Source organism: Salvia miltiorrhiza, chromosome 5, assembly GCF_028751815.1.
Source record: "Salvia miltiorrhiza cultivar Shanhuang (shh) chromosome 5, IMPLAD_Smil_shh, whole genome shotgun sequence".
Taxonomy (NCBI): Eukaryota; Viridiplantae; Streptophyta; class Magnoliopsida; order Lamiales; family Lamiaceae; genus Salvia; species Salvia miltiorrhiza.
This window is the reverse complement of record NC_080391.1, coordinates 4,108,508-4,127,616: the sequence shown is the minus strand read 5'-3', so window position 1 is coordinate 4,127,616 and position 19,109 is coordinate 4,108,508. Positions and strand designations below refer to the sequence as shown.

Genomic DNA, 19,109 nt, shown 5'->3' with positions numbered 1-19,109 from the left:
CATTTGTTACATTTATTTATTCACGTTAATTGTTGCAAGTTTATGTTCTTAGTTATCAACGAAGATATGATTCTTATTATATCACATCCTTTTATATATATATATATATATATTTATATATATATATATATTTCAAGATAACAAATATTTGAAAATTTTTAATTTTTGTCTATTAATTAGTTCAATTTTACTTTTAAAAAATTAATATTCAATCTTTTGTTATTGAGATTTTTCAAAAGTTGCTTGGATATTAATTTCTAAAAAAATTGTCCTCAAAATATATTTACTACTAGTGTTTCTCCGTAAGAAATAAGTACAAATTAATTTTGCCCTTGTCACAAGTTTCTAACCTTTAAATTGAAGAATAGAAAATTATGATTTATGAGTAGAAATTTAAATTGTGATGTTAGAGTAGAAAATGACAAACAAAAAGTACTCCCTCCATCCCAGCCCAATAATCTTATTTTTTTTTTTTTCACGGAGATTAAAAAACTTGTTTTTTGATTGAAAAATTGGTGTGATCTATTTTATTTTAGTCATTTAACTACACATTTAAAATAAAAATGAGACTATTCTAATAGGACGTACTAAAAAGGAAAACAAGACTATTAGAATGGGACGAAGAGAGTAATAAAATTTAAAAAGATCAAATAATGAAGAGCAAAAACGGAAATGCTCCGGGGTAGATTCGGTTTTTCCTTTCAATTCCCTTGTCACTTCACATTCTACACCCACCAATGCTAAGTCGGTGGCGTGGATTGGGCTGTGCCATCTTAACTTGGGCCAAAGAAAAGCCCAATAAAAGCCCCTTTAAAGTTTAAACCCACTGTTAGATTTGAACCGACTTAGAAACGGGCGGACGTATCCGTTTATTTTTAGTTCCTTTTTTGTTTTTATTTTTTTTATTTTAAAATAAACTGTTTCATTTTCCGTTTAGGGTTCTCTGTTTATTTGGCAACAGAAAAATATTGGGGTTTTGAGAGCTGGGAAGGGTTTAATAGTTTTACTCTTACTGAGAAATCATCGATCGCCATTTGTTTCATCTCTTACATGGACGCCCCTTAAACGGCGTCGCTTTCTAGGTTTTACTGAACCAATGGCCGGTTCAGTCTCTCTGACAAAACCAGATTCCGCTTCGAATCGTTGGGACACTTTCCCCGCGGTCGATTTTGATTTTAGAAATTGAGGGTTTCGTTTGCCGCTTCTGAAGAAATGGCGCAGGATGTGCAGGTGCAGCAAGACAAGGCGTCCAATGCCTGCTGCGCCGCGGTAATTTTGGTCTTATTCCGATATTTTTCCAGTTTGTAGAGTTTTTTATGGGAGTTTTGTTGTTGAGTTATTTTGTAGCGTTTCTGAAATTTCATGGATTATTGCAGTTGCAGAAGAAACACTCGAAGCTCTTGGGGAAGTATGCGAATCTTGAAGGGGTGAAGAATACGTTTCGCGAGTGCACGAAAATGTTGGAGGAGAAATATAATGTGGTCGAGAAAGATAACGAGAGTCTGAGAAAAGGTGATTTGCGTACTTCTGTATTACTGTTATTGTTATTTTTATGCTAATCTTTTTTATTCCTTCATTATGATGTTCTCGTCTTCTTTCCTCCAGAATTGGAAGAACTCAAGGTGCAGGTTAATTTTTGGAAAGATGAGAAAGAGAAAGAGGCTGGTCGGCGTACTGATCTTGAGGATGAGGTTTTGGCACTGCAAGATGAGGTTCGATTGCTGAAGCAAAACGGCGGTTCTGCTTCTCACGGAGCAGATGAGCAGCTTCAAGAACGTATTGCTCAGGCTGAGGAAGAAATTAAGCAATTGAAGGAGCTTCTGGACCAAGAGAGGGGGAAGGCAGCTTCGGAAAAGAGAGGCGCTGAGTTGGAGAAGAAGAAAGCGGATGAGGCTTTGAAGAAGTTAGAGAAGGGAAGAAATAAGATTAGTGAAATGCAGAAGGCTGCTAATGTAGAGAGGAAAAAGGCTGAGGAGTATAAGCTTCTGTGGGAGAAGTTACAAAAAGAGACAGATGATATGAAGTCTATATTGGCATTGGAAAAATCTAAATCTGGAGATGCAGAGAAAAAATTGGAAGCAGAGAAACAGAAAGCCATTAGAGAAAGAAAAAGGGCTGACTTGGCAGTGACTAAATCTGAAGAGCAGCAAAAACTTGCTGAAACGAGTTTGAAGAAGGTGAATTTGGAGAAGGATCGAGCAGATGATTTGAATCGGAGGTTGGAACAAGCTAAGAATAGGGTTGAACAATTAGAGGGTGAGTTGCTTAAACACAAATGCTTTGAAAAATCTGAAGATAGGCTTTTGTTGGAGAAGTTAAGAAAGGAAACTGGTGATTTAAAGTCAATGTTGGCTTTGGAGAAATCTAAATCTGAAGCTGCTCACAAGAAAGTGGAGGTGGAGAAACAGAAAGCCATTGAAGAAAGAAAAAGGGCAAACTTGGCAGTGGTCAAATCTGAAGAGCAAAAGAAACTTACTGAAACGAATTTGAAGAGGGCCATGTCTGAGAAAGCTCGAGCAGATGATTTGAGTCGGAAGTTGGAAGAGGCTAAGAATAGAGCTGAAAACAAAGAGCTCGAGGTACGTAAACATATATCCTCTGGGAAGTCAGTTGAGGTCAAAGCCAGTCCTGGCAGCAATGCAGTACATGCCACTGATATATGCACTGAAATGCTAAAGAATGATACCCAATTCTCTAAATGGGTGAAAAAGATGCTTTCGGAGAAAGAGCATAATATTATGAGGGAGAAAAAGCGAGCAGATTCAGCAAAAAAGAAAGCAAAGAAACTGACAAAAAATGCAGAAGAATACAAAAAGATGTCCATGGAACAAAAACATCGCGCAGATCAACTATCTGGACAGTTGGAGAAGTACAAGCTCAGGTTAGAAGAGTTGCAGAAGGAAATGCAGGAGTTTGTTTCATGTAGAATTTACGCCGGCACTGCACCAGTAATAGACAATGATATCGTTTTTGAAACTGATACAGTTGAACTTCTAAAGAAACAATTGAAGCTAGAAAAGTTGCTTGCAAAACATGCCAAGGAAGCAACAAAGATAGAAGGTTTTCGTAACAAGATGCTACAACAAGAATTATGTCACCTAAAGCAGGAGAGTCTTCAGTTCCAACAGCGCTTGAATATACTAGATAAGAGTTTCTTGCATGGCTCCAAAGGTATAGATCAGTTAAAAAAGGTTAGTTTTCTTACTCATAAGTCATAACTGTTAAATGATTTCCTGTTCATGATTAGTCAGTAATATGTTGTCTTTATATCTCATTTCTGAATTTATAGAAAAGAGTTCTTGCATCTTCGTTTTTTTTTTTTTCTTTTTGTCCCCATTTATTTGTGGTTGTTTACAGTTAAGATAATTGACTGCAGTAATCTATATCAATGACCTTTAGTTTTTTAGCCAGAATTGTGAAACGAAGTAATCATGGTTAGTTACTAGTACTTATTTGTTCGTGCTATAAGTGCTATAGCTCTTTTTGTGCATTGGTTTGAACTTTGTTGCTCTTTTTGTTGTATTGTTTTTATGTTAGCTATATTGAGTGTTACTAGGCTCGCGTGTGAATCTATGAAATATAAGAGCTCATGTGCCAAGTCTCAACTATCTCTAGGACTTATGTGGCAAGTGACAAACTAACAATTGCGGGGCAGTGTGAATGTATCGGTTAAAAACTGTTATACTTCTATATGGGATTAAGAGTTGCAGATTTCATATTAGTGTTAGTTATGCTATTTTAGTTCTTTGAAGTGTTTGAGAAATAGCATCCTGACTCTTGGTAGTGTCAATTACACACACATACAACACCATGTTTATGGTCCTAATTCATGCCATGCATCTTAATCATGTGTGGACTGTGCTAATTGACTGGGTTATGTTACTTTGCAGATTTGCGGTCAGACCACTAAAAGAGAAATATTAGGCTCTGATGGGGATAACAGTCGACTCATGTCAGGTATAGATTCTAGGATGGATCCTCCATATCGAGGTTCCAACCAAAAACTGTTACAGAGTTCTGCCATATATTCCAGTTCAGCATCTTTTTCTGATAGACCCTTGGTGGGATCACAGGAAAGAGGCACATTCTCTATTGTGACATCATCTGACCTGGGGGAGGATATACCAAACTCCAAACCAAAGATATCTGATAAGATGCACAACAAGCAAAATGTAGTTAAAGCTGATAACAGAACTAGAAGTCCAATTAAAAACAGTTCTAGTAAAAGAAGAGTTGTCTTGCATGAAAAGAAGAGGATTCATGGTGCACTAGAGTCTGTAGAAAATTTGTATGTTAAGGGTGAGAAGTATCATCAACAGGTGTCTGAAAAACTAGCCATATTGCATGATATTCGCAATGGCCAAGTGGATGAACCTCCAGAAGAGAGTCTGAAAGGAACTTCTTGCAGGGAGCTCTCTAGACCTCTCAAGAAGAGAAAAACCTCTTCAGAGGGAACAGTAACCATTCATCATCTGCAAGACTCTGGGATGTCAAAAGGAATGACCGATTCTGATATCAATAACTCAGATGCCTGTATACCTGCTTCATCACCAGGGTCTGATGCAGTCAGATCTGATTGTGGTTTTGAGGATGGAACAAATAATATTTTAGGACACAGCCTGTGCACTACTCCTGATTTTGACCAGATGGTCACTGGTGACTATATGAAGTTGCTAGACATCGCTGATGAAGACTCCTATCGTAGAGCTATTGCCAGGCCCCTATCTCCTATTCTGCCTGAGGTTGAAGTAGTTAGCTCTGAGATGCTGGTATGTACGAGTTTCCAAGAGAGGTTGTCAAATGTGAGAAGTCATCCAGTTATTGAAATGGAGAATAATCTCACTAATGCAGTATCTAATGGCTCTGTTCCTTTACTGTTACAAATGGAGCATAAGTCTGTTGACTTCTCCAAAGATATATCTCCACTGGCAGCAAATGATACTCATTGCAAAGAAATCCATTTTTCAAGTGGGAAGTTGGGAATGCCATATCTTTCTGGTTCTGGAAACAAGGAAACTATTGAATCAGGTGAAAATGGGATTGCATCTAGCCGTGGTAAGATTTTGAAGTGTTTTATTGTATCCTCAGACAACAAAGACAATTCCAGCATTTTGAGGATCCTTCAGACAATTTGTAGTTGCATGCCACAATGTTCTTTTAATCATTCAGTGGAGATGTTCGTTCAAAATGTTATATGCACCCTTCATGAAGCTAAAGATCTCTCAACTAGGTGAGTGAATTTGTTTGATAGCGTTTCTTTACTTGATTTGTTGTTTATCACTTTGTTCCAGGGGTTAACAATCACTAGGATTTGTTTTATATACTGTCAGAAGACTAGGATTTACTAGTTATGTGTTTTATTTCAACTTCCTTAGCTGTTTGCCCTCTAGATACAATTGTGATGGACATCTTAAGAATTTCAAATAGTGATTCTTAATATTGTAGCCTGTTGACCAGGCTCATGTAGTACTTGTGTTCTCCACTTCTCATGGTTTACATATTCATGCTGAATTTGTAGGTTCTGCGATTTCTGTTGCATATAAGACCTGAAATGATACCATGCTTTGGCACACTTGATAGGTGTCTTGATATATCTACTATTAAAAGTAGAGAGCTTCAAGAATGAAATAAAAATTAGCCGAGACTTGCTAATCATAGATCTTTGCTCTGTGTTGGTGTTTGCAGGGAAAAGGCATGCGTGTTCTTGTCGTTAATACTGCCTGAAATTTCTGAACTTGGACTGAAGAACTGGACAAATGGTTTGAGTGATAATTTTGTTCAGGTTCTTGGTTCGGTGAGCATGCTCTTCAACCCAGGTATTTTCTATAACAGTGTTAAATTTCATTTGTTGTACGTTGCAGTTTTTTATTTATGTTCCATTATTATTTTGGTGTTTCTAAGGAATTCCTTCTTTCCGTGCAGCACTATCCAATCCATCTTTGAAAATGATGGTTATTGAGTCGTGTGGTTTGTCTGAACTGCTTGCTATCATTGAAGATTTTCTTCAACAGAGTAAAGTTTTTGTCTGTGGTGGCATATCGTCCGAGTCAGAGTCCCATGTTACTTCCAAATTGAACCTCATTTTAAATGGCAATCCCACATTGCTGTTGGAAGTGGCTGCCTCAGCTCATCTGTTGGTTGCAGGGGGTTGTCTGTTAGCATCATTGTGCTCCGCTGTTGACAATATTGGTTATGTTTGTGAGATATCATACAGCATTATTAGAATGCAGAAGCTTGACCGTCCAGTAATGTTGGCTATTCTTCATGCTTTTGCCCTCATATGTGGCTCCAAATACTTTACCTCTTCAGCAGTACTCCATAGCTATGACTGTGGTAAAATCCGTGGTTATATTTCTTGAGGAGCAAACTTTGTCAGCCAATTGTACATCATTTTCCCTGTCAGGTGTTAGAAACCCATCTAGCATCTTGTTGTGCACACATTGTCCATTCTCAGCAGGGTGCAGTTCCTGTGGAAGATGTCCGCGGTGATGCTGTTAGAGAACCTCAAAAAGCAGTGTAATGGTGGGTTATTGCCACAAGATTCGCTTGCCTTAGTCAATTTGCAGGATCCTAGACTGTTGCTCCATGAGGATGCAGCCAAAGAAGTTTCAGGCTCGGGAGAGGCTTTGGCATGTGATGAGAATTTATGCAACTTCCTTGATATTATTTCTTTGGTTGAGGTTCTAGCTTCAGTCATGGTATGAATCTTTTCTTGTATCTTTTTGCTGCTGCTTTTTTTTTTATAGCATGGTTTCTCACTATTCTGCTTAATCTGTTTTAGTTGGTTAAGTTGCTTTTTAAGCTTTTGCTATGATTAGTCGTTGTGCATTTTAGAGTAGGAAATCCTCAATTTCAGCATTCTTCATTTCATTTTTGTATGTCTCACTACCTTCAATATCTCTTGACATGGCAGAGCTGGGATTGGACATCAGATCACTTCATATGGCAGATTTGTGAATATTCGGAGGTACATTTAATGGAGGGATTCTCTGCTGCTATCATTATAATCATACTTCTTGGTCAACTTGGGAGGTAATGTCCGAAACAATCTGTATGCATGTGTGCGTAAAATTATGATTACTACTTGCTGTGCCTGTGGCGTACTCTCATATTTCTTTAAGATTATATTACTTTTAAGATTCTAATACTATGCTTCCACTGTTCTACAAAACACAAATGAATTAGGGTACAACACTTTCATATCTGTGACCATCTATACTCCTTCCCTTTTTCATGATCCAAAGCATCTAATTCTGCTTCTGTCGTGCAGGCTTGGAGTTGGTGCTGGCGGATATGAGGATCCTGGTGTTAAGAAATTAAGAGCCTGGTTCTCAAAGTTTTTTTGTGAAATCACATTCAAGAGATTGAGTATTCCTGTCCAATTTGCCCTTATAACTTCTTTGCTTGGTCTCACTCCTATCAAATTTGAAGAGGTCGCGGAAGGTAAAATCGAAACTCCAGCAGCCATGAGTCAGGTCCATTCCCTGTAGTTTTATAAGGGAGTGGTTTTTTTCCTTGAGTCACGAGCAACAGTCGTCCTTGAGGCATCATCTAGCTGCAAGTGAGGGCAACTAGCTGATCGGTTTTTCCCCGAGACGGGGTGTTTTAGTTCAGACGTAGGCGAAAAGAAAGGGTTTCGCACTGCGGCCTTCACTTCTAGGGCAGTCGAGTCCCACAATGGAGGCATCGAAGGTCTTATCCTCTCCAATTTTTCTCAAGTTAAAACGAACTGCTTATTTCAAAGTTTTGAAAACGTTTACTTGATATTGTTGGAACCTTGCAATTTTGTTCAACGTTGATTTGGAAGCCGCGGTATTTTACATAGCTCTTCAGTCGCCATCATTAATTTTGTAAACTTTTTTTTCCTCTTTGAATCATTCAGCTCTTTTTGGGGGGTCAATATCTGGACTAGTGAAAGTTGGAATTTTTGTATTCCTTGATGGTTGACTTTAGAGAGGTGGTAACTAAACGTTAGTACAAATTATTGAAATCTTAGTAACATTTTCTTGTGTGAGTTGTGAGTCTCGTGACTAAACGTCACAAATTACTAGAATCTTATTAATAAATTACTAGAATCTTATTAATAGCTTCTTGGTCGAGCTCGATGAAATTTAGACATTTTTTTTTTTGATAAATTACACGAATAAATAAAGAAATTTAAAGAATATGTCATCAAGCCAATATAGGCACACACATTACTACTGTTTTGGATAGAGAAGAAATTCGATCAATTTTTCATTTTCTTAATGTAATAAATCATGTCGGGTGACTGAGACTGAGTCCGCTATTTTCTGTACTAGTGGTTGATAACTAAAATTGGAGAAAATCATAATTACTGAGTGTGACACAATTGAACAAAAATAGCCCAAGTCCAACAAGTTGCTATTATTAGTTTATTTGTATTTATGAATGCTTTATAGTTACGGAAAATAGAGTGAGACCTAAATTTTTTAGGCAAATTGAAGACATTGTGGCTATTGCTTTTCGGAGGTATAGTTTTTTTTTGATAGGAAAAAGGAATTTTATTAAAAACCACCGGTACCAGGGGTACCTAAAGATTCATACATGAAGAAAGAAAGAAATTTTTTGAACACCAAAAAGAGAAACTAACATCCGTTGCCCATATTCTAAATGCTTCGTTCCAACTCCATAGCCTTCCTTTAATTTCCATCGCCACCTCCTCATAAACCCAAGTTTTTCCTTCAAATCTGGTTTCATTGCGTCTCTTCCACAACACCCAAACAGTGCAGAGCCACAGAGCTTGAAGCAACTTCCCACTCCTTTTTCCTCTGCCAAGATGTATAAACCACTCGAAGTGTTGAACCAAAGTCCTCGGTCTCGCCGAGGGAAAGCCAGCCCACGCAACAATATCATCCCAAACCTGTTCCGTTTTCGGACAATCCACCAGAAGATGTTCTGCCGTTTCTTCTTTAGACACACATCCGTTACACCACAAATCCGCCGTCGTGAGCACTTTCCTCTTAAAAAGATTGTCACAAGTTGCTAACCTATTTCTGAAGCATCTCCAAGCGAACACCCTGGCCTTTTGTGGAGCTGGGATCTCCCAAACTTTTGCAAACTGCTCCTTAAAAGGCTGAGTTGGAGAGTCGGCGTTCCAAGCTACCGCCAACGAATGGTATGCTGATTTTGTGGAAAAAACTCCATTTTGTGAGGCTTTCCACGACCATTCGTCATCTTTTCCTGCACGAAGAACAAACTCAGAAAGAAAAGCGGTTAATTCCCCGATCTTCGTCCTCTCTCTGTCAAAAGGTTCTCTCCTCCACCTGAACCGCCATTCCCATTGCCCATCCACCCATCTGCCAGACTCAAAAATAGACATATCTTTATCCATACAAAACTGAAAAAGTCTTGGGAAAACAAAGCGAAGAGGTTTGGAGCCCGCCCATTTGTCTTTCCAGAATTTTGTGTCGCGGCCATCTCCCACCTTACGCACCAAATTCCCAAAAAACCATTCCTTTCCCCGGCCACCCCCGGCTCCCACCACCTTAGGCCACCACCCCCCCCTTCATGTTGTTGTTTCCCGGCCCGATGAGACCCTCTTCCCCCCACTGGACCTCTCCGTAGATGGACCTAACAACTCTAGCCCACAGTTCTTCACCCCCCACAAGATATCTCCAGACCCACTTCATCACCAGAGAATAGTTAAACCACTCCAGATTTCTCAGACCCACTCCACCCTCACATTTATTGGAACACATGTCACTCCATTTTATCCAAGCAATAGAACAAGAGACCCCATTCCCTCCCCATAAGAATTTCACCATTAGAGAATTGAGCTGACTTACCACAGATTTTGGGATAAAGGAGAATGAAAGTTGGTAAACCGGGAGGGCTTGCAGAACCGCCTTGATCAGGGTAAAACGGCCAGCCAACGATAGTTTTCTTGTTTTCCATCCCTCGATTCTTTTCTTCAATTTCTCTACAATAGGATTCCACTCTTTGACACTTTTTCTCCTCCCTCCAATCTGCACACCAAGGTATTTGAAAGGTAAGGATCCCACTTTGCACTTGAGTTCCATCGCCATTCGCTGCACTTTATCTGCTTCAATCCCGATCCCAACAATACAACTCTTTTTAAAATTAACCTCAAGCCCAGAAATGAACTGGAACAAATGTAAGATCTCCTTCAAAGCCACTGCATTTCTCTCATTTTGATCAAGCACGAAGATGGTATCATCCGCGTATTGCAAGTGAGAAATTCGGATATTCTCCTTACCTACCATTACCGGAGTAAGAATATGTTTTGAAGTTGCTCTCTCGATCAAAGAGTGTAGGCCTTCGGCTGCCACAAGAAAGAGGAAAGGTGACAACGGATCCCCTTGTCTCAATCCTCTCTCCAAACAAAATTCCCCGGACGGGTATCCATTCACCAGAACGTTTGCCGAGCTGGAAGAAAGACATCCCATGATCCATGTTCTCCAAATCGGATCAAAGTTCAGTAACTCCATCAAGGAATCCAGATAATCCCATTCTATAGAATCATATGCTTTGGCAAAGTCAATTTTGAAGAGGATCCTCCCAAACCTTTTTTTCTTTGCCTCTGTGATCAACTCATTTAAAATTACAGCTCCATCCAAGATAAAACGTCCAGTTATAAACGCACTTTGATTCTCAGATATGATCGATCCAATCACGACCTTCACTCTGCCTGCAAGCGTCTTGGCAATGACCTTATAGAGACTATTGATCAAAGAGATGGGACGGAACTCCTCAATAGTATCTGCTTCCTGTTTCTTTGGAATGAGTACAATGAAAGAAGTGTTCCCGCCTCTCGGAATTTTACCATTTTGATGAAATTCCTTCATCACCAGCATCAAATCATCTTTTATAATCATCCAAGAAGCTTTCCAAAAGGTGAAGTTGAAGCCGTCGGGACCCGGACTTTTATCTCCCTCACATTCCCAAATAGTTGCCTTGACTTCCTCTTCCTCGAAGGGACGGATCAGCCACCTTCTGTCCTCGTCTGGCAATCTGTTCGCCAAGAAGTTAGCAGGAAAGCTTGGCAATTTCCTTGTCTTCTTTCTAAAAAAGCTCTCGAAATGTTGCTTGACTTTTGTTTTAATAAGTGCTGGACTCGATACCCAATTATTATCGAAATTAAGACCAGCGATTTCATTCTTCTTTCGTCGTCCCATAATTGCTCTATGATAGAAACCTGAGTTCAGATCTCCCTCAAGTAGCCAACGCCCTTTTGCTTTTTGGTGAAGCAAACTAATTTTGTCTTTCATATTGAGGGTGATGAGAGCTTTGATTTCATTCCTCCGAATAGCTTCTGATTCCTCAAGCCCGAAAGTATCGTCGAACATATCCAATTCCTCAAGCTCGTTCTTTAAAGATCGGATTTTGTGGTCGATGTTTCCAAAGGAAATTCTGTTCCATTCCTTAAGTATCCCTTTCAGTTTTTTCAGCTTTTCCTTGAAAACAAAGAACTGCCACCCTCTCACCTCAGTCTCCTCCCATGCCTTTTTCACCACTAAAGTGAATTCCGAGTGTGAAATCCAAGCATTAATGAACCGAAACGGCCTCGGTCCCCACTGTTCAGCTTTTGTTGTGAGAAGAATTGGGCAATGATCAGACAAAGATCTTTGAAGGCCCCGTCCAGTAGTCGATGGCCAAGCTGCCAACCACGTCTCATTAACCAAAAACCTATCAAGCTTGCTTTTGCAAGCTCCATTTGGCTGGTACCACGTAAACTTCCTCCCTTGGGTTCTAATTTCCATAAGTCCCCTCTCCTAATGAAACCATCAAAACTCCTCATATCAGCTGTCTGTCCCGAATAACCGTTTCCCACCCTTTCGTCCATCCTTCTAATTGCGTTGAAATCTCCAAGAATACAAATACAAACATCCGAATTCTATTCGACAACAGTTCCAATCACCTCCCAAAGTTCACGTTTTCCAGCTGAACACGATGGTGCATAAACATTAAGAAAGCAACAGCGTATGTTACCTTGCTTCCACGTACCATTCACAACCACAACCCCTGGGCAGTCCCACTTACTCGCAGCTTCGAAGACCTCTCTATTCCAGATACTTGCAATACCGCCCGACCTGCCTTCTGCCTTCCTATTAGCCCAATCGAAGTTGTTGTGACCCCACCAAGACGTACACAAGCTATCCACGAACATCTCCATTTTTTTTTCCTGCAAAAAACAAAAGGCTAACCTCTGATTCTTGATAATTTCGGCAACGTCTCTCTGCTTTGCAGTGCTTCCCAGACCTCTAATATTATATGAGATAAGATTCATGGTAAACCGGTTTGATCATCCCCCAGAACCTGCTGCACTCTATCATTCTCCCTTTGTTTAGCAATTTGGTTAACCATTTCCTCATCCGTAAACTCACTAGTCAAACCAAGCTCTTTACCCAATTTCCAGATTCTGGCTCACTCTCTTCTACTTTCATCAATTTCGTTGGTAGAGGTACTATGGTTGTCTCCCTTCTCTTCATCCGAAAGCTTGTCCTGCTCTTCCTCAGAATTGATGTTGGCGATAAAATTTCCCCATCTCTGGCTTTCATTGTTACGATCTTTTGCCCTTTGTTTTTTCTTATTTTTTCTCCAATTCTTGGCCGTAGTTACCTGCACCCCCTCGCCACCTATTCTTCTTTGAATCTGCCTATTCTTCATATTCTCCTCCCTCCAATCTGCACACCAAGGTATTTGAAAGGTAAGGATCCCACTTTGCACTTGAGTTCCATCGCCATTCGCTGCACTTTATCTGCTTCAATCCCGATCCCAACAATACAACTCTTTTTAAAAGAGTGTTCCAATTATTTCACTTCTTTCAGAAATGTGCTTACTTTTTCGGTCCCTCAAAAAATAAATAAATATATATATATATATATATATATATATATATATATATTATTTTAATTCGTCTCTTAAAAATGTATCACGTCTATATTGAAACATGACTCCACACAATTTCTTATATTAAAAACACTACATCTAAATACTCCCTCCGTCCCACTATAAGTGAGACTCTTTCTATTTTGGGTGTCCCACAATAAGTGAGACTCTTTCATTTTTAAGTAAAAGTTTTACCCTTTAAACACCTTTGCACTTTTTCACCTACAAATAAAATACACATTTTTTAATTATCGTGTCCAAAAAAAGTCACACTTATAGTGGGACGGATGAAGTATTTATTAAAATTTGTGTCGCCTACTAAGTGATAGTATAAAATAATGAAATTGGAAAAGCCACGAATTTCATGTTTTCTGGTAGTGTTAATAGTTTTGCTAACCAATGCCGATGAAGCCTATCTCAAGTGGCAAAGTTGAGGCATCTAAAAACTCTCCTTTGTGAGAGATATTGAGTTCAAATTCCGCTTATGTGTGGGTAGTTTTTCCACTTTTATGTGGGTAGTGTCCGCTTGCGTGCGGTTGTTTTCTCACCTTTGTGTGGTGTCGAGGTCCCGCCAGCGTGCAGATAGTTTTTCCATTTTTATGTGGGTTTGTGTGGGTATTGTTCCATCTGCATGCAGTTGTTTTCCCATCTTTGTGTGTGTAGAGGTCTCACATGCGTGCGAGTTGCTTATTTGATTATACTCCCTCCGTCCCGCGAGTCTTGACACGTTTGGGTTCGGCACGGGAATTAAGGAGTTGTAGATTAGTGTTTTAAGTGTGTAATTAATAAAGTATAAAATTGATAAAGTATGAGAGAGAATGTAATAAAAGTGATAAAGTAGGAGAGAGAATATAATAAATGTGATAAAGTAGGAGAGAGAAGGTAATAATTATTGCTAAAAAGGAAATGTGTCAAGATTCGTAGGACGGCCCAAAAAGGAAAACGTGTCAAGATTCGTGGGACGGAGGGAGTACTATATTAGATATTTTTTGTAAATTTCAAAAAAAAAAAAATAGTTTTGCTAACCAATCATTAGTAAATGCGACGATTTTGACCTATCACACTACCTACCTGTAAGATTACAATAATTGGATTTTACTATAGTTCTATTTATGTAGTATGTATTATTGGAGATATCACTAGTAATAAATTTCCGACTTTTGTCCAAGACTCCAACCATATGTCTCTCTGACGGCGTAAATGCTAATGATTCGTACAAATTTTATTCGTTCACGATATTAAAATATCTCGACAATTTAAAAGTCAGTGGACAATAAGACATTCATTTAAAGAATTTCGATTTAAAGAATTTGCGAGATCAAATTCATCTGTGTTTGAAATTTTGGTTATGTCGCATTGAATTACTAGTGTAAAAATTCAAATTCAAAATCTATCAATATTTTTGTACTATACTCGCCCCATCCCAGTTATATAGATTTGTTTTTTTTTTTTTTTCTGGAAGTACATAGATGGATTTTTATAAAATGGGATGCATTTTAATCAGTTTACTAATACATTTCTATTTAATTAATTTGTTGATTAACTCTGGGCTCTAGCATTAATGATTTATTAAGTAATAAATATAAATATATTAGAAAATTATTTATATATTTTTTTAATAGTAGTTTTTTTTAATTATATTAGATTTGTTTTAATTTTTAATTAGAACGAATCAAAGTTTATAATTCAAATTTACTCACTCTGTAGGAATTTTGAGTTGATGTATCTTGGAAAAAGAATTATCTAGACTATTAAATGTTTAATTCTTGGAAATTAGTGCGTGATACATGGCCATGAAACAATTAACGTGACCGGTCTCTTTCATAACTACAATTATTTCTTATTAAGAATGTATACATCCCTATAGATGCGTATATGTCTAATAAACAAAGGTGAAAGACGTGTTTGGTCCTAAAAAAATGGAAAACAGAAAATTACGTATAAAATTGGCTGATAAAAAGAAACGAACTTGAGGCGTGGATTAATTTAACTTTATATTTATTTGTCTATTTCTTTTCTTTTTCTTTGTTCTGTTTTATTTATTTATTTATTTGTCTAATTCCTCGAGAGGGACTTTATTCTGTTAAATGTCATTTTTATATATAATTATTAAATTTATAGCGAGATGGATTGCTCATTTTTCTCGATTTTATAATTTATACTTTTTTACCATATAGTAGTATAGTACTGATAAATATACGATGATGTATCACACTATTTAATAAAGGAAATTAGTTAGATATACTTTCCGTCGTCTTAAATTCATCTTTCCCCTTTTCTAATTAGCAAATCATAGCCTAAATTCAACTCCAAATCTGGAATTAAAAAACTAAGGAGCGATTAAGATACTTTTTTTATTATTAGTACTATTTTTTCTGACGGAAAGCGAATAAAATATTTAACAGCCAATAAATGGTATTTAATGTTTAATAATCAATATTCTTTTTTTTTTCTTTTATATTTTATTTAAGGAAGAAAAAAAAAGACGAAAACGACTCATGATTGTCTCTTCCCTCTCTGATCAAAATGGTGGATTAAAAAAATGATTTCATCTGCACGCTGTTGCATCACAACTTTCCGTTTCTCCACACGGATTCTCAACTGACGCCACCACCACCACCACCACCACCACCTCCCGTGGTTTCGGAATATTACGGCCGGCGTCGACAGCAACAGAAACTCCGGCCCCCCGTTTTCCCCTGCGCCTAATTTGACATGGACGAGCCGCTCCTCTCTTACATTAACCCCGGCAGGTCCCTCCCGCCGCTCCGCCCTCTGCCGGAAAACAATGAAATCTGCATTCCGCCGCCCATCACCCCATCATCCCGAGAAATCAAAGACATGCTCATTTTCGGCTCGCCCTCATCCTCATCAGGTTTCAAAGATTCCAACTCAATTTTTCGCGATGCGTTGAGCGCATCCCTCGCCTCTCCCAGACTTGGTAACACCGAGAGCGAAAGGTTGAATCTTGACACCAATACTAAGAAATCGAGCCATGACCCAGAGAGCCTACAGTCATGGCTGATTGACCCCAATTATCCAGCCTCGAAGAGCAACCTTCACCGCTCCAAAACGGCGCCAGCTATGGCGACAATCAATGAAATTGATCATTGCTCGCATGAGAAGCCGCCGCAGTTTGGTACGCCCTCAATTGTAAAGCAGGGTGTGATTCTGTTGATCATCTACTTGAGCTTTGGTGTAATTATATACTCTTTGAATATGGATTCTTTCACGGCCACTCGGACTCACCCCGTTGTAGATGCTTTGTATTTCTGCATTGTCACTATGTGTACAATTGGTTACGGTGATATAACTCCTGATAGCACTGCGACCAAGCTCTTTTCCATCACTTTCGTGCTTGTGGGATTCGGTTTCATCGATATTTTGCTAAGTGGGATGGTTAGTTACATGCTTGATTTGCAAGAGAACTATCTGTTGAAGACTATCAAGGGTGGGGGTGCTCATGATGCTCGCTCTTACATCATCGATGTGAAGAAGGGGAGGATGAGGATACGGATGAAGGTGGCGTTGGCATTAGGCGTTGTGGTCCTCTGCATCGGAGTAGGGGTTGCTGTTATGCATTTTGTGGAGAAGCTTGATTTGTTGGATTCATTCTATCTGTCTGTTATGTCTGTCACCACCGTTGGATATGGGGATAGGGCGTTTAAGTCTTTGCCTGGGAGGCTTTTTGCGTCTATTTGGTTGCTCGTGTCGACACTTGCTGTGGCTAGAGCCTTTCTCTACTTGGCTGAGCTGAGGGTTGATAGGCGGCACAGGAGGATGGCTAAGTGGGTGCTCGGACAGGATATGACTGTCGCACAGTTTCTTGCTGCAGATATTGATAACAATGGCTTTGTGACGTGAGTGCTTTCTCTTTGCTCGTGTTAATGCAGCTACGTTATAGCTAAATGTTTGTCTTTGTCGTTGTTTTACTTATGAATTATGATTGATGCTTTAGTTATATTGTAGCTTGAGATAATGCTTTAGGTGGAGGTATGTTTAACCTTTCAAATACTTGGTAGTTTCATATAGGGAGTGTGTGAACATAGAAATATAACTCAAAACTAGGTACTTATAAATAGATAAATGGACTTCTTTTGGTAGCATTTTACTACTATTAGGGCATTTAAAAAAAGACAGTTCCAAAAGTGATTAGTGATCAGTCCTTTTGATATATGTTTGGATAAGCAAGTGTGTCAAGGTATGAAGACATGACATCGCCACTAACTTGCAAGCAATAGTTATGTCTTTGATCACAGTGTTGTTTGCCCATACTAACATAGGGAGTCCATACATCATGTTCCTTTCTTTCTCTCGTGTTCTCTCTGTTTCGAATGATTTAACTCTGTGGAGGGTGTGTTAGAAATAGTGTGTGATGCCCCAATGAAAAAGAATGTTAGGCACTTGGTTTCTTGTCGGCTCGAGTATTTCAAAACATAATTGTTTTTGCTCAAATTCATCTGTGTACCCTTCTGCAGATCATATTTTGATTTGAGACAGGGAAATCTTGTTCTTTCAAAATCAATGTGCAGTGCGTTTGAAAGTATAGTTTGAATGTTGTGCTTGACAAGTTTTCTTGTAGACCCGAGTGAAATTTTCCGTCTACTTACCCTTTGCACGCGAAAACAAGTAACTTTTCTTGCTTGTATCTTATTGAAAGCATACTCAAGTTTTTGTAGCTTGCACTCTTTATAACATGAAGATTATATGATAAATTCTAATGTAGCAACATATCTAGTTCATCAGGCTTGTATTTCTCCTTCATAGAACAGAATAGATTTGGAAGAAAACTAAGCCGACCTTTTCATATCTTCTTTTCTAATGTTTTTCTAATTCCACGTGTTTTCTTGCAGTAAATCTGAATTTGTAGTATACAAGCTCAAGGAGATGGGCAAGGTCACAGAGAAAGACATTTTACAGATATGCAAGCAGTTTGAACGGCTAGATGCAGGAAACTGTGGAAAGATAACTCTTGCAGATCTTATGGAAAGTCACCATTCATAAGAAAATTACACAAGATGAACTTCTCTCTACCTCATTCATCTTTGATACTATGCTGCCGTGGGGCTCTGTGAAATTGCCGCTTGCTGCTTACTAATATGAGACGAAGCGCAGTCAGATGCTCAAGTTTTACAACAGTGGCACCTCTGCTAGTTCTATACCAGGTAAAAGTTTCAGTTCTATCTTTGTATAAGTGAGGATATCGCGTAGGAGAGGTAGTTGTGTCCGGTTATGGTGGTGGCTCGTCTCAGCTCGACTCGATTTAGTTATACATTACAAAATTTTGGATTATGAATTAAGGTGTATATGATTCCTCTCTGTATTCCCCCCCTTTTTGGCTCTAATTCTTGCCATTTGATGGGAAGTGGAAACTGTAAATGCTAGTGTATATAGGTTTGAGTTAGTTAGTTATTGAAGCTAAGTGTAGCCTACTTATAAACAAGAGGATCCAATTTTAATTTTTTTATTTCAATATCACTTGGATGAACCTACTTGTATACAACAGCTAAGTTTGCTTTGTAGAACGTGGAACGTGCTCGTTATCTTTCATTCATTTACTTGATATATATATATATAGGGAAGGATTACCGTGAAAACACTTCTTAAAATAAAAATAAAAATAAAAATAAAAATAAAAACGTTTTTCAATGTATGAATTTTATGTAGAACATGTATGAATTCATCCAAAATGGTTACAAATTGTGAAAAATAAATTTTTGCTATATTTGAGATTCAAACTCAATACCACTAATTCATCCAACAAAGTTACGAATCAACTGTAGATCTTCATGATTTAAGGGTTGAAAATTGTTTATATTTTATATTTTAAGAAGTGTTTTTATTTTAGCCCTATATATATATATATATATATATATATTAAAATCACAATTCTTACTAGATTAAAAATAGTCATTCCTTCCTCAACCCATGGTGTAATTACAAATTTCAAGATTTAGCAATCATATGAATAGAATCAATCAAGGAATCACAATTCTATTCTCGTCGTATTCTTTGTGCGTATCAAGCAATAAGATTCATCATGCGTTTGTCATTTCTTTTCTAACAGTTGAGACTTGCCCTGCAACACCATATTTTTAGATTAGCTATAATGTTATTGTTAAAAAATTATTTCAAGAAAGTTTAATTGGGGAGCCTTATTAAAGTTGGAATTATTTATTTACTAATTTATTTGTATTAAACTAGTAATATGATGTAATCAGACCATGAAAAGCCTAATA

General features: G+C 38.1%; 3 protein-coding genes across 4 annotated transcripts in view; 2 read left to right on the top strand and 1 right to left on the bottom strand.

The window, feature by feature from the left end:
• Nucleotides 1-19,109, bottom strand: part of LOC130985259 (uncharacterized) — a 920,555-nt gene that overhangs the window by 693,043 nt on the left and 208,403 nt on the right. The window lies entirely within an intron of this gene.
• LOC130985225 (uncharacterized) lies at nt 843-8,014 on the top strand. The gene is given in 9 exon segments (XM_057908061.1): nt 843-1,269; nt 1,377-1,512; nt 1,606-3,191; nt 3,891-5,230; nt 5,686-5,816; nt 5,923-6,308; nt 6,310-6,698; nt 6,914-7,032; nt 7,271-8,014. Coding segments are annotated over 7 exon segments (3,816 nt in total). The 5' UTR covers nt 843-1,212; the 3' UTR covers nt 6,490-6,698; nt 6,914-7,032; nt 7,271-8,014.
• Nucleotides 15,344-18,358, top strand: LOC130985272 (two-pore potassium channel 3-like). The gene is made up of 2 exons (XM_057908171.1): nt 15,344-16,730; nt 17,724-18,358. Exons 1-2 carry the CDS (start codon nt 15,586-15,588, stop codon nt 17,872-17,874), a joined length of 1,296 nt encoding a protein of 431 aa, XP_057764154.1. The 5' UTR covers nt 15,344-15,585; the 3' UTR covers nt 17,875-18,358.

Coding starts and splice junctions, on each gene's coding strand:
- LOC130985272 (XM_057908171.1), top strand. CDS start 15,586: ATGGACGAGCCGCTCCTCTCTTACATTAACCCCGGCAGGTCCCTCCCG. Junction 16,731..17,723: donor GATAACAATGGCTTTGTGAC/GTGAGTGCTTTC, acceptor GTTTTCTTGCAG/TAAATCTGAATTTGTAGTAT.